The 22,805-nt window shown below is 46.8% G+C and overlaps 1 protein-coding gene across 2 annotated transcripts in view; it reads right to left on the bottom strand.

Annotated features, from left to right (window-relative positions):
- Positions 1–220: 220 nt before the first annotated feature.
- LOC135898830 (uncharacterized) overlaps positions 221–22,805 on the bottom strand; it is a 63,502-nt gene continuing 40,917 nt past the window's right edge. The window contains exons 6-11 of one of the 2 annotated variants that reach the window (XR_010563417.2): positions 15,171–15,257; positions 13,026–13,245; positions 9,302–9,480; positions 6,183–6,276; positions 2,418–2,613; positions 221–745 (exon numbers count right to left, since the gene is read on the bottom strand). Coding sequence is in view for 1 of the 2 variants with exons in the window: in XM_065427991.2 (XP_065284063.2) it covers positions 2,607–2,613; positions 6,098–6,276; positions 9,302–9,480; positions 11,181–11,302; positions 13,013–13,245; positions 15,171–15,257 (807 nt within the window). In the remaining variant the exon portion in view is untranslated. Of the gene's footprint in view, positions 746–2,417; positions 2,614–6,097; positions 6,277–9,301; positions 9,481–11,180; positions 11,303–13,012; positions 13,246–15,170; positions 15,258–22,805 lie in introns of those variants that run through there. The other variant, XM_065427991.2, reaches the window with a different exon arrangement.

Here is a 22,805-nt window from a genome sequence, read left to right as displayed (position 1 = left end):
TGGCAATTTCTTTGATTTTAGGCAATTTGGACTGAACATACATGTAGCTTAGTCAACATTCCTTCAATATTTAACTGATCAGCTGAACGTCTAGACATTCGGGATATCACATAAGAGTGGGTACAAAAAACAAAAAAATGACGAGTCTGAATCAAACAGCATGGCTTGACTGACACTTTTCTTTAATGACAGGCTTGTCAGATGTCAGTGATAAGGACAATATCGCAATGACGCTCGTTCTAATCTGTAGGTGAGCGCAGAAACAAATTTCAAATGTGTACGTAAATTTGAATATCTGCGTACATGTACGTAAGTGGTGTTAAAGGAGTGATGATGATGACGATGACCACGTCAGACGGTGTCATGATGATAGCGTCAGAACTTAGGTGCGCGAGTTGGGAAGATGATTTCCATCCTTTTCACCACAGCCACACGATGGTAAAATTTGGACACAAGCAGGTTATCTTTAAAATTCGAGATGTTTCATTGTAATATGAGTATTCCCAGTTTACCGATTTTGTCAATATGTAGTTTATTGGTCGCAGATATGATGCCTGTTGTCCACTGACATCATGCGCGTGCATGAACTTGGTTGTGAACTTGGTGAAGCAATGTTGTACAGCGCCCGTTGTATGGTCATCACGACGGCAGCACCTGTTGTGCTGGTAGAGCACCGGTGGCACTCACGGCACATCCTCTGCCGCGGCTTCTCTCAGTAACGGCGCAGGATGGAGTGGGCTGCAACCTGCACAGTGTGTTTAGACAAGAAACAGCAATTTCATTGACACCGCACCCACATAGACACACAAATTCTCAAAGACTGCAACTTTCGTATATATGGGTGTCGGGACTGCCAAGACACGGCATTGCGCTCCCGATTAACAGACCGGCAGTCGTCACTGCATGAGAGCCCAGATTAGTGAGTGACGTGTTTATTGTTTCGAAGCAAGCATGGCCAGCTGTTCAAAAGGCCGGCGGCAGAAACCAACCGGGGGGAGACTGCTTGTGGACAGTGTCGCGAGCACGCATGCGTGGCTCGTGTGCCTCGCGGCGGGAGACAGACAGACAGACAATGAACTTTATTAATGGTCCTGAGGAACTGGCGTTAGTGTACCTCCCTTTTCAGGGAGTCCCCGTAGCCGTCGCGGGCCGCACCCACGTCGGGGTCGGAAGATCGTGGTCCTCCGCCCTGTCGCAGGCCCTCTGGACAGCCCGTAGTTGCTCTGAGAGGTCGCCGCTCTTAAGGGCTGCCTCCCAGTCGGTTAGAGTGGTTAGCGATGAGCTGCGTAACGCAGGGCATTGCCAGAGCATATGGGACAAGGAGCAGTACGCCTCCCCACACTCTGGACAGTGGGGTTCTACATTAGGCGCGAAGTGACTGAATCTGCCCCTGGAGGGAAATGACCCCGTTTGAAGCATGCGAAACGCCGACGATTGTGGTCTATTAAGTTTAGGGTGTGGTAGCGGAAAGGCCCGCCGAGCAAGTTGATAATGTGTCAAGATTTCATGGAAGGTGAGAAGCGAATCCCTGTACAGCCCTAAGTCGCCGCCCGTGAGTCCACCAGAACCGCCGCGGTGTGTAAGACAAGGTTGATCGGCGGGCAGTTATCGGCACCGCGGACTAGTGCGCCGTACGTGTAGACATAACCTCGTTTTTTGTCAAGTTTTCACTCTGTGGTAAACCTAGGTAATAATGAATAACGACGTCCGCTCGTGCTGCTTTCTATTCCTGGCGAGCGACGCTCGTAGAACCTGATGCACGCAGCCAAGTCGCCTTAGGGTGCAAACCTTCATAGGTAACCCGCACTCTCTACCCTAAAAAGTTAATATATGCCCTAAACAGGGTACAGATATGAGGGCTAGCGTTATATCAGGCCGAAGTTTCCAGCAATTGGAGTAAAACATACAGAATCCAACAACGCATGGCTGTGACGCACAAATATTATGTAAACAGCACGTGTATAATATGGCGCCTGGCGCTGGGACTAAGTGTTATTGCGCCCACAAATTTTGATGACACCGCTGCTACTTTCAAACCTATACGAAATATAATTTAAATGTTGAAGCAAGCGTGGCTCTCGCATTTATTTAAAGCAAAGAACGCTGCGTAACTATAGAAATGCGAAAATGTGTCTTTTAACATGAGTTAATAGATTTTAGCCTATACATGCCCAGATGAATGCACAAAACGAGCATTGCTTTGTACGCAAGTATACAGGACAACGCGCGACTCGCTAATTCAGTCGCGTGCCGAACTACTATAGCTGTGTCAGATATGAACACAGTAACCGAAACAAGTAAAATGAACACTGTATAGTTCAAAAGGTGAAACTCGATGCGTATGATAGAGAGGGGGAGAAAAGCACGTAGCATCATTCGAACCAAGCAGGCATGTAATACTTTTCTCGATAACGTACTTTTCCTCGTGGAAGATGTTTTTAGGAAACTGCCGTCCCAGCTACATAGCACATCTCTTGTTTTGTCCTTGATGTTAGCCCCGATCATCAGGCTGTCCCGAGAAGGTTCTCCACGGTCTTATCGAAATTCTCGTGGCTCTTTGCTGCCTTCCTTTTCCACTCGGCACAACGGCAGAGAAACGCCCAGCATTATGCCCTGGAAAAGATTCGACAAAGAAATCGATTATCGATCATTAAATTCGTGGCACGAATGTCAAAATTCTGACAGCGCTACCTCTCGTAAATACTGCGAATGCTTTGAAGTACAGTTACGAGTCATAATTTACTTGTTTCCAATATACAGCGGTCTGTCGAAAGACCAAGCAGGTGGGTGCATGCATAGTTGGTAAATCGGACCATCAGAACAAAAGCGAAAAGTAACTAAGCAGCAGAATCTTCATTCAGTATAGGCTTCTCTGCCGGTCAAAATCAATGAAGTACAAACAGTCGCTCGACGCGTGTCCAAGTGGGCGCCCCAGTTGGTGGGCCAGGTCGACCGTTGCGAGCGAGGGAGCGCGCACGTGCCCTTGGTTTAGGCTGCAATGAAAATTACGTTATGAATTGCCACTCTCTGCAAACCAGCGCAACTTCTCCTCCATGTTTCTTTCTCCTTCCATACATTCAAGCACAGCCTTTGCCGATACAACCGAAGCCACTGAGATTCCAAGTATTGCTCGGTCTATGGGTGCATCGCACAGTTCTATGAACGAAGAGCAAGGGTTCGCCTCCCTCTCAAGAGCTTTTGGGCAATGCGGATGCCTTCCATATAGACGTCCTGTCAGTTGCAACGCGCGCCCGGTGGCATCAAAATTATCAGAAAGAGCTTTGACAACAGTTGCACTTTGTTGCAGCGTCCTTTTCAGCATATGTCAAAACCGACAATATTCCGTCAGAAATGAGAAACCGCGTTACGCCTTTCCTAAATATTTGCGAATGATTCGCGCTCTGGTCATCTGCTCAAGACTTGCATATATATTGCGACTTTCAAGCAAATATACGGACTTAAACGCGGTAAGTGGTCAACGGCGGTCCTGCAATATCATTTTTTTAAATAAAAGGGGCCAGCACTTTATGGTTAACAGCTTGCATGAAGTAAAGCAGGCATAGACTAACGTTATTCTCCGTCAGGAGCCGTCTTGTTGTTTTCGCCGGCAGACGACTGCTGCCGAGTGTCTAAATATACCTATATGTGCAACGTGACATCTTCTCATTGAGCACTTGCTTTGTTGTCATCGAACGGAGCCTTGCAAGATGCCGGAATTTTCCATTTAGATGACCACACTAATTTGAACTTAATCGACCCACGCTATCCCTGGTGTGCCACACAAGTGTCTTGCTACAAGTACCTTGTCATACAAGGCGTGTCATGCGACACGCCTCTCGTCGGACAAACCGGACACGAAAACATCCGAAGCACCGCACACAGAATAGCTCCGAAAGCGGATCGCGTGTATCATGGCATCTCGCTTTCTATATATAAAAAAGAACGAAATAATATAAAAAAGTAGAATATGTGGAGCTTGCTAGGGCAACGTGACACCGGCTTCCTATTGCACTGCCTACACCCCATGAAAAAGTCTAAGCCGAACCGCGATTTAACAAAATCAAAGTTTACGAAATTTTGCCATTTAATGAGAAGTTTTGATTCCCTGACAAAGTTTCATTAGAGCCCAGTGGGATGACAACCTCGAAGCAACAAAGTGAACTCTACGTCTCGTTTGATTTGGCTCAGTTTGTAGGGGAAATATCAGTGAAATGTGCAACAAATATGGATATCCATGGTTTCAGTTTAGATGACGTTGACCTGGGGCGCTATAACGTAAAGTTTTTCCAAACTTTTCTGTTCCATTTCTGCAATCAGCCCTCCACGACTGGCCAACATTGCTTTTCTGGCCCCTCTTCGTCGACGTTGACCCCCTCTTCGCTTGCCTGTCACGCGACGTCAGGAAAACCGCGAAAGCTCCCCATCTGACAGGACGTGTGCATCCTGACTATGCATGATTAGACCGAACGAAAGACACAATTATTTCTGATTCTCATCCGTTTTCATCAACAGCTCTACGCAATTCTTCAAAAGTTTTTAGGCTGCGCCGACTTCACCCGTATGTCGCGTGACATGACAAAACCACAAAAGCTCATCTCGTCATGGTGACGTGTACGCATTAAAGATGCATTAATATGGCGAACAAACTTTTTTTTTTTTCGGAGGGGGGGGGGGGGGACTAGCGGGATACTAGCCTGTTCCAAAATGAATAGAAGATGGTTAACCGCCGATCACTCTGGCACTGGCTACTCGGAGGATCCGTTTAAGCTGCATTTTTACCCTTCCGCTGCACGCCGCCGCGATTTTCTACCAGACACCGAAAGCTAAACAAGAAGAAGCGAGCCACGCGCAGACGCTGGCACCGCCCTCCTGATCAGGTTAGCTGCTTTCACTGTGCTATCCCGACTACACCGATACCCTCTTCACTTCTGAATGCTTATCGCCTCTGATCAGTGAATTAGCTAAGAAAAACCTTCCAAGTAAGGCCACGCTATTCGCTTCGAAAGCAAACAAAAGTGGCCTCTTATAAACGAGGAGAGCGTTTCATTGGCTTGTTAAAACAACGCTGCGAGCCACTGCCCGATGCTTCTGTTGGCGGTTACGTAAGTTTGACGTCAAAAGATTGGAATAAAAAAATATTGGAACAGTTTCACGTTATAGGGCCCCTGTTAAGGTTTGCCGTTCCCATTGTTGGCGCCACCCCACCGGCCACATTCTCGCGTATTTGTGTAGGTGATCTGGATAAACACTGGGAACAGTATCCAGCGCCGCTTAAGGCCAAGGTGGAGGACGTTGACCACCCCTCCCTCCCCCTTTTAACCACAACAAAAAAATCTGAGTACACTTAAGCACGTCTTAGTAGTTGTGAGTGCGAAAGCATTAATGCCAAATGGAACACCCCTGAGCGGCCCTTCGAGCTATGACTGCCTCGCGGGCAAGCGAGCGCGTTGAGACGCTTGGCCAGCTTGGCGAGCTTTTAGTTGGCCTTTCCCAGGCGCAATTAGAACCAACAACCTATCTAGGGGGTGTTGGTTAGAATGCAGGCGAGACCTTGCGCGGAGAAGGAACGCGCGGATAGCACAGTTTTTCGAGAGTGAGAGTGAAGTGGCGTCTGGCGATGCCCTCTCCCCTCACGCAACACAGGTGTTTTCTTTCGCCCGCTCTGCTCTGTCGCGGCGCGCTCGTGATGTGGTGTCACAGCCAATGGGAATTTAGGTGCCATTTTTCGCTTGTCCAGACGATAGACGCCGGCTTTCTCACTCAATTGGTCATTTGATGCTTTCGCATCAATAATTCTATGGTTCCATCAATTTCTCTAAATCGAGGTTTAACTATACCATCGCCCACAATATGTTGCGGTGCACGCGAGCTTGCGGCCGTGCCATTGCAGCTGCCGCGGCCGCGCATCAAAGCAAATCTGCGCCAGTGCTGTGATGCCTGGGGGCGTCACTGCACCTTCGAAGCCACGGCAGCTGCAATGTTGCTCCGCGGAGCGCAGCCCCGAAGTCACACGCCCCGCAATATTTTGTGGGCGATTCTACGTGGCTCGAGACTGGGCACCTAAGCATCATGAAAGAGTACGGCAACGGCCACTCGCCTGTCACACACAGGGCCGTCCCTTTGGTAGCGGACTTCAAGGCTATCCCTGGCATCGAGCAAGGGCTGGCTATCGGGTACCGTACCGACGGACAGCCGTCCACCGTCGTGGTCTGGTAGTCCTTTGATGGCGCTCACTGCTTCGCGCTGCAGCTCCAGTTCGACGCTCAAGTCTTCCAGCTGCGTACAGTTTTGAGTCCCTGTGGAGCTCTAACGCACTTGCCCATGCTACGAAATAGCGGCTTGTCGTTTTCATGTTAGTAACAAGGCATGGTTAAATAGCGCGAGGGGACATGCGCTGTAATAAAGCCAAAAATGTACAATGCTCATCTGTGAGCTCTGTGGCATTAAAATAACTCGCTATCCCTTACTGAATAAATTGCTTTGATATTCAATATATTTTCATTGCGCCCTCAAGATATGATTACGAACCGTCCTTTCAGATATTTCATTGTCCTAGTTGCATGAAAGAGCAGACTGTGTGTGCATGATGCCTTCATTCTGAATAATAAAAACTCACAGTTTCCTTTTTTTTAGGAACGTGCGTAAATATGAGCGGTATGTTGTGTTTGCCCCAAAGCAAAAGCATTGCTTAAGGGATCTAAGTGACAAGCCAGGACGCGTTTCTATATTCCATGATTTCAGCAAAATGCTTTGCTGCGGCGTAGAGTAGCGCCACTGACTGTATGGCACACAATTATTGAACAGAGGCCTCAGTTACAGTTCTACCGCTCCGAGCTCGTCGTCGTCGCCGGGGCCATGAGTAAAAGAAATGTGAGAACGACCTGTTTTTAAAGAGTGAACTATATTATCATCATCATCATCATGGTTACGCCCACTGTAGGGCAAAGGCCTCTCCCATACTTCTCCAACTACCCCGGTCATGTACTAATTGTGGCCATGTTGTCCCTGCAAACGTCTTAATGTCATCCGCCCACCTAACTTTCTGCCGGCCCCTGCTACGCTTCCCTCCCCTTGGAATCCAGTCCGTAACCCTTAATGACCATCGGTTATCTTCCCTCCTCATTACATGTCCGGCCCATGCCCATTTCTTTTTCCTGATTTCAACTAAGATGTCATTAACTCGCGTTTGTTCCCTCACCCAATCTGCTCTTTTCTTATACCTGAACGTTACACCCATCATTCTTCTTTCCATAGCTCGTTGCGTCGTCCTCAATTTAAGTAGAACCCTTTTCGTCAGCCTCCAGGTTTCTGCACCGTACGTGAGTACTGGTAAAACACAGCTGTTATACACTTTTTTCTTGAGGTATAATGGCAACCTGCTGTTCTTGATCTGGGAATGCCTGCCAAACGCACCCCAGCCCATTCTTATTCTTCTGATTATTTCAGTCTCATGATCGGGATCCGCGGTCACTACCTGCCCTAAGTAGATGTATTCCCTTGCCACTTCCAGTGCCTCGCTACCTATCGTAAACTGCTGTTCTCTTCCGAGACTATTAAACTCGTCCGAGCTCGTACTTATATTTTTTTCTTTTTCGGGCTTCCTCAAGCCATTCATCAAAAGGGCTTTTCTTTTTCTGTTCTCTGGGCGTCATACAATTATGTTGAATAACCTAAACTGAAATGAATTCAACTGCATTCCAAGCACAACATATTGCTCCTTTGCTGTAGGTGGAGCTTGCGGCGACAAATCCTACCTGCGCAGTGATTCCCAGTGATAAGTAGCAAACCCGAATTCATGCAAGTTAGTTTCACATGGGAAGTGTTGTCTTTCCTGTCAATGAGAAAAAAAAAATGTATATACGAAAGCCACCCAAATGAACGTTGTATCTTCCGAAACTGGAGTAGCACCGCGACGAAGATGATGACTGTACAATGACGAAGGCACGACGGCGAAGGCACCGCTATAAGTATAGAGTGCAAACGAAAGAACGAAAGCAGCAGGACAGCTGGCACTTCTCTGGACTCGGAGGGTTGACTTCTAGGCGCAAATAATTGCTTTCTTTTTTTGTGCATGTGCGTGCGTCTTCTTCTGACGAGGCAGCATGATGATATCTGCAATGGACGCATAAATAAAGCTGGTGGAACTCTTGCAACTACAGTGCTGTAAAACAGCAGGTGCAGGCTGGCCAAGACTGGGAGTCGCAATGGCCTAAAGAGCACGATAAGAATCCATTTCCAACTTTGAGGCGGCAACGGCCCCGGTATCTCCTCACCGTCTCTGCGCGACGGCTTAAGTGAGCTGCTTTACACAGACTAAGTGTTGGCTTTCGCCAAAATTTGGCAGCTCTGGCACACTTACACTGAAAAAAACGTTGCTGACGCTCAGGCAATTTGTTCATTGATCTGTAGCGGCAGGCGAAAAAGAAATTTACCTACGATTACAATACTCCCTAATGCGAAATTTCAGCGCAGCTCTCTACTTGTTTTCATTTCGCGATATATTGGCTGGCGCGGACAGTGTCTCTCGCGGCACGTTGCAAACGGAGTGAAGTATAGTGTGACTGCCTCGCTAATCGGGAGATCGCGAGAAAACAGCGCGTGGGTGACGCTTGGGCGCGATTCACAGCAGCCATCACCGCAGACAGACAGACCTCCCAGAGGACGCGCACTACTATGGTTTCATCTCGTAGCCATCGCCGCCCCAGCGCGTGTCTTGCGTGGTACTGCTCTTTTCTTCTCACCCTTTCTTCATACCTTCCTCCGCCGCTTTCCGCCTCATGCTTCCGCTGCACCCTTCTTCTCCGCTTTCCTCCTCGCGCTCCCTTCGCTCTCGCCGCTTTTTTCATCCCCCGCTACGCTCCTCCAATCGCTTTCATATTTCGCTGTGTTCGTTTGATCGGTTAGGAGGGATAACGCCGACGCCGACGCCCGCCGCAGAAACGGGCGCCTAGGAGCTGCGCTCTAAAACCAGCAGAGCAACACTCTCAGCACAAACAGCTCGCGCCCCATGCGGATGATAGCACTCAGTGCTGTTTGCTTCTTTTCTTCACTGCACTAAACTGAAATGTGACATTGGACAGAGAGAAGGAGAGGAATGGAGGAGGAAGAGCAAAAGGTGGGGACGTTAACAAAAAGGAGTATTTGGTTTGTCACTTTGCACATAGTTAGGGGAAAAGATGGACATAAGATTAGTAGATATGAGCACAACAGCACATACTATATGTGGGAAAAGAGAAATGAAATGACCACGTCGATGTGTTGTCCGATATGAATCGCTAACGTTTCTTTAAATTTAACTCACCCCTTCGCAACTTGGAGGTGGCACTACGCTCTGTTCGATGTAGGGCACTAGGGACGTCTCTTCCGTGAAAAGCTGCCGGCCTGTGGACAACTCCTCGGCGTCACGGCCTCTGGCAAAGGGAGACTCGAGGGCTAGGACGTTTGATCCCCCGTTGCCAGTTACTTCGTCAGCGTCCCTGCCTAAAATACAAAGCAGAATATGGCAGCTAAGTGAACAGGCCCTGCGTGATCAATGGCGCAGTCGTACATGGCTATCAGTAGCGCGGGATGTATTGACCACTGACTAATGTTTGCTATTGGCTACCATTGCCGGTTATCAGTGACGACCAAACGCGGAAAGTACTGGGGGGAATAGTAAACTGGGCAAGTTGGTGCTGATTGGTGTTTGAAGGGCAGTGCGGAAGTCTATATTGAACGCAGAACAAACCAGTCGTCAGCAATGACACGAGCGTGAACCGGGTGTCCCAGTTAACTTGGACCAATATTTTTAAAAAGCCCAAGAGCTCTAGAGAAATCGTACCGACTGCATAGTAGCCGTAGTCGTGTGCACCTGCAGCCAGTACTTTTTCATCACGACGTATTATTAAATTAATTGCTTTTAATTAGTTAACTTTCTAAGTATTGCTTGAATCGCAAACATACCAATTAAAAAGTTGTAAATCACCTCAAATAACCTCCGAATCAAGCATTTGTCTCGTGCTCTGCTTTGCCTTGTTGGTTTTTCCGAGAAAAAACCAAAAGCGCGCGAAACATCCAAAATACTAAATAGATACGCGCTCGCGAGCCGCTACTCAAGCGCTGCCAAGCGAATAGCCACTGATACACGGCTTTAGTAGCGGCGGCAGCTCGATACAGAGCTTCACGCTATGTGATGGTTGCGGTATCATGAGAACACGCCGCTGACGCATTGATAAGCGTATAAGGGATCCGTAGGGGGGGGGGGGGGGGGTGGAGGATTTCAAAGCCGGGAAACCATGAGGGCGCATTTGGGACTGTAATTTGTGTTCCTTTCGTTCCCTTTAGCAACAGAAACGAACCTCGCGCAGGCTATGTCCATCTAATGCATTTTGGCAGGTCTGTACGGCCAGCATATGCTGTTGTCGATTACGTAAATCATTTTTGCTTGTCGTGTCAGTGCGTAGATAATAACGGGAGATCTCAACGGTATCACGCCAGTACGTGACCTGCTCTTCAAGAGACATCCATGCCCTTCCCCAATGATCAGAAGGTTAAAATGATCCTGGCTCTGGCGGCGGCGCACGGCGACAAGAGGAAGGCAGTCAAGCTATTCCAGACGTGGCACTGTGGAGGACGCCTTAGTGCGTCAAGAATACTTAGAACGTACGAAGTCCTTTACGAGACGAGTAGCTTCACAAGAAATCGGATGTTTTGGCATTCTTTGATGTTAACCCTCACGGTAGTGTGCGCGACGCCAGTGCGGAGGCCGGAACCTCAAGGTCATCAGTGTGGAGGATTTATTTTAAAAAAAAAGGTCCTATGCACCTGTACCGTGTACATCTTCATAAAAAACTTGAAGACCGAGATTTCGAAAACAGACTTAACTTTCCCAATTAGATTTTCACGAAATGTGAAGAAGAACCGGAATTTCCCACTCGCGTGATTGGGACGGATGAGGCTAATTTCTTCAGAAACGCACAAGTTAATCTTCACAACGCGCACTACTGGAGTGATAGGAGTCCCCGCTGGCTGGCACAAACACGACACCAATAGCAGCGGTCGTTTAATGTGTGGTACGGTATTTTGATGGCAGTATCATCGTACATGTCTTTTTTGACAACACACTAACGACACAACGCCACGTCAATGACGTCCTCAAGGGCCCTGTGAACGACGTCAGTTGCAACGTTCCACTTGCGCACCTTCGGAAGAGCTGGTTTCAACACGATGATGCTCCTTGCACATTGTAGTAGTCAGTCTCGAGCGTGGTTTGACAACCTTATTCCTGGATAGTGGATTGGCCAGCACGAACCTGCACCTTGGCCTGAAAGATCGCCAAACATGACACCGCTGGACTTCTTGTGGGACAACGTGAAAGATGGCGTGTATAGCAGCGAAACTACCACACCGGATGCTTTAAACGCAAAAATAAACAGTCTGCCGCGAGATTCCAATGTCGTTGGTCAAAGCTGCAACAGCACAAGTGTTGGAAAGAAGCAAGCACTGTATTGCTTACGATGGTGACTTGTTTGAGCACGTGCTATAAGTGGCAGTGGAAAATAACCACTTAAAACTGGTTTAAAGCATGACCGTTTAACGCACCTTCATGGTGTCACCCTATCCTTATATAAAGAAAGCTTGCGACAAAGATAGAAATAGGTAAAGAGCTCCTTTGTTTTGCCTCTTTTCCGGAGTTCAATAGGCAGAAATGGTAAAAGAGTAAACCAGTTGCACCTTTGGATGTTTTTTTGTGGGCGACTGAGGGGCCTTACGGGCTTTTGGTTTATTTTTTATTGAAATAAACTACCGAGTAGCTCTTTTCTGTACTTCCGAGAGCTGCCTTATTTTTTCTTGCTCTTTCGCGCACTGTTTTTCTTAACATTGGTTGAATTTCTTTTGTAGCTTTGTTTCGTGATACGCACAGGTTAAAGCTATCCCGAGTGCCTCATGATCGAGCTCAAGATTCTTGCGTCCGCAGATGCTAACGATTATCGCACCACGCTAGTTAGGTCGCGAAACCTCTCGAGCCATCCTACATGACGAAGCCTTATACGATTCGTCGGTAAACGAATGCGGTCTTTTAAATGCATCTTTCAAAGGTTGCTTGAAGGCGCTTATGTAGTGGTGCGCCAGCGCGCATCTATTTCATCTTTCGTGTATTTCGTGGGCATTTGTTTTTTCTTGGAAAATACAACTGGGCACACTTCACGAAATTAATGCTTGATCTGGAGGTTATTTAAGGTGCCCTACAACTTTGTAAGTGACATGTTTGCGATTCGAGCAATAATTAAAAAGTTCACTAATAAAAAGCAATTAATTGATCGATCTTCGTAGCTATAGGCCCATGTCTCGGCGAAGGACGACTGCGATAGTTCGATAAACGCAGTCATGGTGTCAAGACCTGTGTTCTGTAAAGCTGCGGATTCACCATATTACTGGCGACCCCAGCCCCTGGCAGGCCTAGTGCTCTCTTTGGCAACGGTGAGTGCTAAGTTGTACAACCAGACTTCATCCATGTTGCTATTTTGTTTTATCTTCATCCCTTCCTATCTTTTATAGTAAATTAGGTGCTGTATATTTTATTGAGCGCTCACCCGTATTTGTTATTTATTTGCCGTAAGACTGCTATACCTTCCGATGATACAAACTTTTCCCTCACCTTTATTTCTGTAGTTAATTTCACTGAGAAACTAAAAATTATGGGGTTTTACGTGCCAAAACCACTTTCTGATTATGAGGCACGCCGTAGTGGAGGACTCCGGAAATTTCGACCACCAGGGGTTCTTTAACGTGCACCTAAATCTAAGCACACGGGTGTTTTCGCCCCCATCGAAATGCGGCCGCCGTGGCCGGGATTCGATCCCGCGACCTCGTGCTCAGCAGCCCAACACCATAGCCACTGAGCAACCACGGCGGGTCTGAATTTCTTCGATGCTGATATCACCTAACCGCGTAGCTTGACGTTACCTGTTGCCCCTAACTAAGCGCGTGCGCATAATGTATATAAGAGCACGGGCGGCATATATATACATACAGCGGGTGGATACCTGGGGCGGCAAGCGCCGTTGCTGCTGCAGCTACATCAGCCGAGAAGGATGTGCCTGCGGGAACGATGACGCGGCACGGCAGTACGGTGTCAGCACTACGTGACAAAACTGTCTTGCGAGACAGCCACCGCATGTACCACGAACTGATGCAGCCGAAGGCGGGCCGATCACCGCTTTGGTCGGCGCCGTCGTCCCTATTCTGGGTCGTCACCACGGGCAACTGCGAACAAGTTGTGTCACGACACGTCTTGATGTGCGACAACATTGTACGAAATCACACCTGTGGGATTGCCCGAGAATATTATTGGCCGCCTTATTATGGAATACAGTTCTCGAATATTTTAATACACTCACAGGAGCGTCGACTGGTACGTCGGTCAGAGCGGTGCATTGGAGCGTATACCTGCGAAAGTAACGAGGGTAGGTGAAAGTGCGCAGAGCGTGCTGGTGTCCAAGCATTGTATTCTAGGCGATTCCATAGAACGAGGCATGGTCCCTGCTGTTTATTAGCTCATCTATCGTTTGCAGCAGCCTTTTGTAACCTTGGTGCACGCAGGAGCACGTGCGCGCGTTTCTGCTTGCATCGGAAGAGCGTGGAAAGCAGGAGCTATGGGGAGCTCAACAGAACAGCCTAATAGGTGAGGCTCCGTAAGCTCTTTACGCATGCGCCTATGGCCACTACATTACTGTGGTCGCTGCGCTCCGCGACAGGGCGCCGGATGTCGTGTCAGTCGACGCACCCGTGAGATTATGAACACCTTGGAGAGCTGTACACATGACTCGGCAGAAGCCCGTCTAGTCAGGATGTGAGTGCACAAAATTCAGAATGCGTGGCAGTGACCAAAATAAGAAGAAGAAGTGGAAAAATTTCAAATTAGGACTCACATAGATGCCTCACATATGGCTGTGCTCGGACTTGTAGAGTTTCTCACAAATATTACTAGAGTCGCTCCTGTGCTGTAGTGTCTGCAGGAAACTGTGGCGGTTATTCGGCTAGCGAAAGAATGGTGGGTGGCACAACACGCATGGATTTGTCTGACATCGCTTTACACAATTTCGTGGCTTGAAAAAATTGATCTTCTTTAACAATACATGGCGTTACAAATGCAGCAGTTCGCAATGATTATGCATGTGCCTCCATGCGTTTAGAAAAATACGACCTCGCTGAAAGTCACAAGGGTAAAACGCAATGAATAACATCACAAGAACGTCTGAAGCCACAAACACGAAGATTTAGCCAAATTCGCATATACAGCCCACAAATCTCGTGGTAACTGAGTGGTCGCAGTGTCAGAGTTGCCCCTTGTAATTTTTATGGGAAACTCTATCGTCAGCATAAAACTACATGACTCGCATTTTTAGGCAGAAGTTTCGAAGCCACCGATCGCTCGACAAAGGATGTCATTGGCGCACACTGCAGCGTTCCTGAAGCATATTTGGCATTAAGAACAACATTTTGAGTATATAATTGCTCTCTCAATATCTACTATGCTTCACTAAAGCTATCTTTAGTGATATGCAAGCTACGAGGAACGTTTTGGCGCCGCTAAAATTGCACACAGTTATGTAGTTCCATGCTTTGATTCCAGTTAAGTTGCAAACACTTTGTTTTAGCACTTAAGTTTTGCGAATATATTTGGTTGTTGTAAGTCTTACATAACTCCTTAGAATACACCATAATCTTCTGCAAACGTTGTGTGATTAAATTATGCAAAAAATATTATCACTTGCAGAACGGGCTGATCATTAGTCCACTTTCAAAGCATCCGTATAAGGATCTTCAGCAAATTATATGTTCCTCAAGGAAAAGACGTGCAGTTCGCTAGGCCTTGAAGAGCGTGCATGCAACGTTTAACGCACCACCGCAGGGTACTGCTTGGTCGCAGCTTTTTCACACGCCGGATATTACCCGCCACGTCACCGCTACGTCACGTCGTATGCAAGAGCACATGCAATCGTTTCCTTGATTGGCTGACACGACACGTCGCTTTCACTGTATTGTACGAAGCTGGTGAATCGAAGTATAGAGAACACTGCAATACTGCAACTTTGACAGGTGCCCCAGAACCTACCGAAAGCTTTGATCGCCCGTGCATTGAGTACAAAGGTGCAAATTGCATAATATTAAAAAGGTACGCAACTTACAGATGCCCGCCGACTTATCTGCTCCGTGACGTGGCCTCTGACGTAGTACACTTGGTACTGGGACACCACGCACATTATGCAGTAGATCTGCGAAAGACTCTGCATTAAGAACAAGGAAACTGCCAAGGGAAGGAGCACATATTCGAAGTTATCACTCAAGACAGCTCAGGCGTCCGAGTTTTCACATGTTTAACCCAATCTTTTACAGTGAAGCTGTTAGCCTCTAGTTGGTCGGGATTTTTCATGGCCGTCAGCTAGAAAAAAAAAAAGAGTGCATATCTCCTTTGGCATCATGCTTATAACTGAAGTACTATAGCGCCAAACAGACGACACAGGAAGAAGAGACACGGACGAGCGCTTACTGACAACTGATGCTTTAATGACGGAAACACACAATATATATACACAAATTTGGCGGCGCAACTCGCGCATTGTCAAAACATCACATGGTAAATGGGCAAAAGGCGATAGAACGATTGTGAATGTGACGTTCGTGAAGATTACTCGTGGTGTACAGGGCCAAATGACTATAAATGATAATGGTAACGTGATACACAAACACCGCCGTGAGGGAGTACCCCTTAAAAACTAAAAGATTAGGAATGTTCACCAGGCGCGGGCGGCGCAGCAACCTGCTCAGATTTAACTATGGGCTTCTAAAAATGACATCTCACTTTTATAGAGAATTTTCGATGGTTCGCTTACGCATTCAATACCCTTCCTTTTAATGTGGAAGGCTTCCTTCAGCTCGCGGGCCATCAAAGCATCAGTTGTCAGTAAGCGCTCGTCCGTGTCTCTTCTTCCTGTGTCGTCTGTTTGGCGCTATAGTACTTCAGTAATGCACCAACTAGCCCAACAAAAAGTTTTGCTGGAATGCTTATAACACACGGCTCAATATTCATTTCAATAAAAAAAAGCTCAAAACAAGCGTCAAAACCGCATGAAGAATGATAAGGGCCCTGTGAACAATGCGAAGCACGTTCCTTCTCCGCTATGTTTCCCGGCAAGGATAACGGTTGCATAAACTGCTCCGGTGGGAAAGGGGCAACAGCAGCATACAAATCAATGAGTGACCTCATCAAACTTCATATATAAAAGTGAGACCTGCCTAGCAACTCAGTCAGTTCATTGCAAGACTGCTATGAGTAGACCACAGAAAGAATCCCGAAGGGCAGCGTGAATACGATGAGCGTCGAAGAATGCAAAATCGTAATGTTTAACAACGGTGTCATGCTAAGACTAGCCAGAACAGTAGAACGTTTCATACTACTATCGACGGCATCTGAATGGTTTTCTAACAGCTTCGCTGACCATCCACTTTCGCGGGGTCGGGACGAAGAGCAAATTTTTTTCTTTTTCTTTCCTCCTTTTTTGTATTTTCTGACACAATTGATCGAGCACATCGCTGTCGAAATTGCGATTTGAGACTCAAAATCAAAACAATTCCTAAAAATTAAAATTAAATGATCGGGTTTTGCGAGCCAAAACCACGATTCGAATATGAGGCACGCCGTAGTGGGGCGTCTGGAATAATTCGGGCCACCTGGGGATCTTCAACGTGCACCTAGATCTAAGTACACGGGGATTTTCCCATTTCGCCTCCATCAAAACGCAGCCGCCCTGGACGGGATTCGATCCCGCGACCTCGTGCTTAGCAGCCCAACACCACAGTCACTAAGCAATCATGGCGGGTAAAACGATTCCTAGCTTAAATCTGAAGAAATATGAAGCTGGTTGAAAGTACAGACACTTCAAGCGACGTTTTAAGTGCCGCTTTCTTTCGTTTTCTCCCTTTCTTTAGTTGCATTCTAAAACGAATCCGTGATTTTCGCCGTGCCTGCAGGGCTGCGCCCTGGGTTAAACGAGGAATAACGGGCAGAACCACGACGCAGTCACACGCGCTATAGCCGTAATTCGCGAGCTCAGTCCTTGCTTGGGCGGCGGCTGTGGTGGCGGCGGTACGAACATCTTTATTCAAAAGCGGCCTCAGGGCCTGCTCCCGGTTGCATCCCCTACAACACGGAACGCAGGCCTGACTTTACGAGAAAACACAGCCACTTCAGAAACCCTCGCGCAAGTGGTGAGAATTCCCTTAAACCGCCGCTTACAGCTCCATTGGGAAAAAGGCTTCGAGACTGCGTGTGTTTAGGACGCCTGAAAAAAAAAATTGCCTCAATTTACGGCTGGCTCGCCGGAAGTTTTATTGCGGGGCAAACTTTGGCGATCTAGCCAAGAGCGCAATATGTTCCCTAGAGAGTTTTACAGCTAATCAAAATATACCGCAGCGGCCGGAAGACGAAGATGAAAACGCCGCCTTTGGAAGCAGTTGCTGCGTGCACTCCATTTACCGCTAGTTGTTCCTATGTGCGTATAATATAAACCCACATATTGGTCTGCGAGGACTCAGCTATCATTCACCCACGTTTATGAAATATAGCTGAGGGAAAAGCGATCTTGCGCAATGCCATAAAATAATGATTAATTCATCATTACAGAGTGTACGTTGCGAATGAAAAACAATAAACGCTAAAGTTGTGGAAGATCTTTTTATTGAATTCTTTTGTTATACGTGACAAAACCACTATCTGATTATGCGGCACGCCGTATTAGGGGAACTCTGAATTAATTTTGACCATCAGGGGATCTTTAACGTTCTCCCAATGCACAGGACACAGGCGTTTTTCGATTTCGCCCCCGTCGAAATGTCGCCGCTGCTGCCGGGATTTGATCCCTCGACCTCGTGCTTAGCAGCGCAACACTATGGCCGCTAAGCCACCGCGGCGGATGAAGATTTTTGTTTGCTTATTTCTAGTTCGTGACTAAAAGATTTCGATTGATCTTACTCGTTTTACGAGCAATAAAAACAGCGCTAAACGACGGGACGAGTGAAGGGACACAGACAACGGCGCTGACTAACAACCAAAGTGTGTTTATTCCGTCAGTCAGCATATATATGCTCCGCCGCTATCTGAAACCACAGAATCTACAGGATAGGGCATGCGCAGGGGGGATGCAAATAATGTGATAAGAAGGCAATCTCCTTTGGAAGAAGAGAAATGGACGGGAGGCTTACACATGCATCACCACTAACGTGAATGTGGAAGGCTTCGGATATAAGGCGTGCGCGGTCATCACGATATTTTGACAGATAGGTTACACCTTCGAAGGATGGCTTGCAGCCGCATTCATTGCAATGTAGTGACAACTGACTATCTTTTGCCCGTTTTTGAAATTTGTTGAATTTGTTGACGGAATAAACACACTTTGGTTGTTAGTCAGCGCCGTTGTCTGTGTCCCTTCACTCGTCCCGTCGTTTAGCGCTGTTTTTATTGCTCGTAATCATGAACCAACCAGCCCAAAAGCGTACTCTTTTACTCGTTTTGTCGTGCAAGCACCAGAATAAGCATATGAACAACCATCACTTGAATATATATATATATATATATATATATATATATATATATATATATATATATATATATATATATATATATATATATATATATTGGCCTGTAATATCAACGAAAAATTACACGCATAATCTCCTGTGGGAATGATCTAAATGACGCGTAAGCAGTTGCTGCTAATCCCCTGCTGTTTCGTTGTCGTTTGCTGAGTTTAATGTACTTGCGAGAAACACCACGAAAGAACCGTGAAACGTAGAAGCGTAGTTGCAACACCGAAATGTTAACTGAGGCCAGCATAGAAAAGGCATGTACTAGCAATGCTCAGTCATGTTATATGATGGTACGTTTGGATGGTCCTGCTGTTTCGTGGAAGATAAGCACTGGTCGATGCATGCTGTAGTACGTGGCGTAACTGAACAGTACCACGTTTGGAAAAATCTCGTACGTAGATGTGGTAGATGACGCTGCCTCCTCTCGATGCGAACCATTATCAACCATGATCAGCCGTACTCCATCCGCGGCTGCCTTAGGCGTGGCCGCGCGGGCTCTTATCGCGAAAGTAATCTGCGAAGGGGACACAGTGTGCCGAGTACTGATAGCTTCGTGAGCGCTGCGTTCTCGCCGCTTAGTTCGCGTTGAAGCGAGAGGCAGAACGATGGTGAATTCGCTCGCTGCTGCGGGCCCTACCTTGAAAGCGATCGAGTCACGTGACGGAAGGGCGGGTTTCCTCATTGGGTAGGAATAAAAATTCTTACGCGTTTGAAAGGAATTCTTTGGAACCTCCACGAAGGTTTAGGGCGGTGAAGGCCTGCGGGAAATATGCGGGAAGCTATGTTTCCTGATAAATTTAAATCGGTTAACACATCGTATCTGGGAATTTATTTAGACACTACAAAGGAACGATGGCAGGGCTGGGTAAATACACTTTGCAAATGTGTCATGATACAGATACCAGGTAGTGAGGCGATGAGTATTTTATATACAGGTACAAGATACAAGCAAAATTATTGTACCCGATGCGATACTTGCCTAATGTATCTTAAGATAGTTCAAGACATTAGTTAATTTCTCATTTAGTTACGCTGTATAGGCAGCTGCAAGCTTACAGGTATTTGTACTTACCCACCAATAGAAGTCTTTTTTTTTTCAAACATCCTCTACTAACGCGAAATTTCTTTTTCGACATTCTGGCAAAATAATATATTGCTATTCCGCAGCATGCAGCGAACAGGGACTGCCGAACGTGCAACAGATCAGCGGAGATACGTTGCATAATCGTATATTTGTTCGTCCCACCTTTATCATCGATAAGGCGCTCTGCTTTTCTGTCCATTCGCAAAGCGGATCGGGGTCTTATATGGCTACGTGTTCGAATTTATAATTTCGCGATTGTTTCACATTAGGCTTCAATGCTTAACGGGCATATTAAGCACTGATAGGTTGCACGTGTTCTATGGATATAACAATGTTTATAAACAGACAGCGCTCTCTGTAGTTATGTTTCTAGGCGTAAGTAAACGACAGTAAGCGCACGTTGCGGTTTAAGCGAGAATAAGGGGGAACATAGAGGCCCAGTTTTTTTATGTCGCAACCACAGACAGTGACAATAATATGCAGGCAAGAGAGTATAAAAGTATTTCAATGCTTAGACACACCAGAACGAGGCTGGAAACACATGTCACGACTCAGTTTCGAAAGGGATGCGGATGCTGACATCCTCATCCCTGTCATCATCATCATGACAAAGCCATAATATGCTTGCGCCAATGTTCAAAGTGCGCGTAACTTTGAGTGAAGGTTGAAGTTCAAGGTGGAGCAGTACATGCGCTGATGATGACATTGCAAAATGTGCTTCTTAATTTCACTTAGTACCCGTCAGACGAAACAGTGGTGTAGACCATATAACAGCTGATAATTTTCCATCTAAGGTAGCATGGCGACTATCGCTAGCAGCGCTCGGCTCTTTGGTAGGCGCTTACAGATCGATAATATGCTCGCAAGAGGGTGCGATAGATCTCGGCAATCGGGGCCCGCATTTGGCAACGCACTCATCTCTCGCATTCTCATGAGCGGGCGTTGGAAAATTAAGAAGAAACGTTCGCAACCTTCGAAAACCATTGACTCACAGTCTACTAAATGTGCAAATGTGGCACGAAACTAACCAGTAACTATTTCCGTAATGGACGCGTAGACAGCGGCAGACGAGAAAAGTCTGAGACGGAAAAACAGCATAGTAAATGGGGAAGGGGAAGCCAGCTATGAAACTACAACGAACACACGAAAAATGCAGTCAAAAGAGAGAAATTTTATCATAATTCAAAGCGCTGAGCATTGCTGTTCGCCTATATATAAAGGCATACAATTCTCTGAGCGCGGTGTTATAATAAAAAAATTTCCGGTGAAGACTATTCGTCTCTAGAACACTGGAAACAGCGCAAGAACTTAGGGTTGTGTAATGCAAACGGAATGTCCACAAAAGCAAGGACAAGACGGTACACAATGCACAAATTACCAACAAAGGTCTATTTTTCCAGAGCACAACTTTATGCGCTCGCATAATCTGAAAGATCCCATAACCTGAGGAAAAGTAGCAGAACGATAAAAAATAACAGTAGCTTTTCTTCGACTTCTCAAGAACTTCATGGCTCTGCTATCATATGCTGCGGCGATAGGAGACCAAAGGAGTGTGAAAATAAACACAATATCCCCTTCGTTCCCTGCACTAGCAATGTCGTTTATGGGATCCCCCTTTTTTGTGGTAAGAAGTATATCGGGCGGACGGACCATAATGATCGACTTAAGAGAACAGAATAACAATGTCAGAAATGCACGCGATGGGTGGCTCGCTATTCATTGTAAATCCTGTAGATGTAAGCCATTGTTCAGCGCATGCACCGTTGTATGCTTCATGCATGACAAGTTAGTGTGTGAGTAAAAACTTTATTGTGGCAACAGCCACGTTGTTCGCAGGGTTGTTGTCTAGATGATTCCTTGTGGTGAACTGATGACTATATTACCTGCAGCTGCCGTGGAATATTCTCGCAAATAGCGCTTTTTATGCTGCATAACTTCGAACAGCTTGGCGGCGTGGAGGCAGGTGCGAAACAACGGTGACCGCCGCCAGCAGAATGAAAAGTCCAAGAAGCGAGTGCTTTCTTTTCCGCAGCTACCCTTGCGGCTTCGAAATCTGTTACGGAGTGTCTGTGTCAGTAATTAGCAGTAACTGGATCAGCACTTGCAAAGTGAAATCATACTCAATATCTACAGAGAGATGCACTGACGTTGCAGATGATATGTTTGTAAACTGTGCAAAATGCTATATGTAAAACTACAACTAGTATAGTAAGGCAACTACTGTATAGTTTAATCGAATCAACACGCTTACCTTAGGTTTTAAGTGCAGGGCCACAAGAATTAGGGCACAAAAAACGGACGCGACAGTTCCTCAAATAAAACCGTTAAGCAAGCAGCTTCCCACAATATGAAGCTGAATATTTTTTGCCCCTCGACAAAAATCGCAATAGTCATGCTTACACGTGCCTGATTACACCTCAAATGTTCGATCCTGTGTCAAATGTTCAATACTGGCCATAATCTGCAACGGAATGATTCTGTATTTGCTTGCACACCTTTTTTTCAAGAGATAATTCTCTGCCATCAATTCTGTCGAGCTTGTTTCAAATGCAGTACTTTCGGAATGATCTTGCGAAATATATTTATTTACAATTTGGCTCTGACACGGCCATTATGACTTCGTCAGCTGTCTTCGGGCGGAATGTCGGGATGAGGCATTGTAATTTTTCAGTCACCCAGGTGACGCTCTTTCCGCAATCTGCCAATGAAAGGTTTGTTAATGGTGGCGCAAGCTGTACGCAACTGACTCCTGAACGTTCAGGTAACCGAAGATTCGAATAACAAACTACACGGCCGCATGCATCCGCCGCTGGTTGCTCAGTGGCAGCGGCGCTCGGCTGCCGAGCGGGAAGTCGCGGGTTCGATTCCTGGCCTTGGCAGCTGATGGAGGCGCGTAAAGCGCCTGTGCATCGATGACCGAGCGCACGTTAAAATAACCCGAGGTGGTCAACGCTAATTCGTAGCCTTCTATTGCAGCGTGTTGCTCTGGAACGTTAAATCCTGTGAGCGAACCGCGGCATGTTCACTAAAAAAGGCGAGTCTCGTTAGACATTTTGGAGCATGCGGAACAGGCATGGTCACCCAGAAAACGTTC

The sequence above is a fragment of the Dermacentor albipictus genome, chromosome 3 (assembly GCF_038994185.2).
Source record: "Dermacentor albipictus isolate Rhodes 1998 colony chromosome 3, USDA_Dalb.pri_finalv2, whole genome shotgun sequence".
Classification (NCBI taxonomy): Eukaryota; Metazoa; Arthropoda; class Arachnida; order Ixodida; family Ixodidae; genus Dermacentor; species Dermacentor albipictus.
The sequence above is the reverse complement of the archived record's forward strand: the minus strand, read 5'-3'. Positions and strand labels throughout refer to the sequence as shown.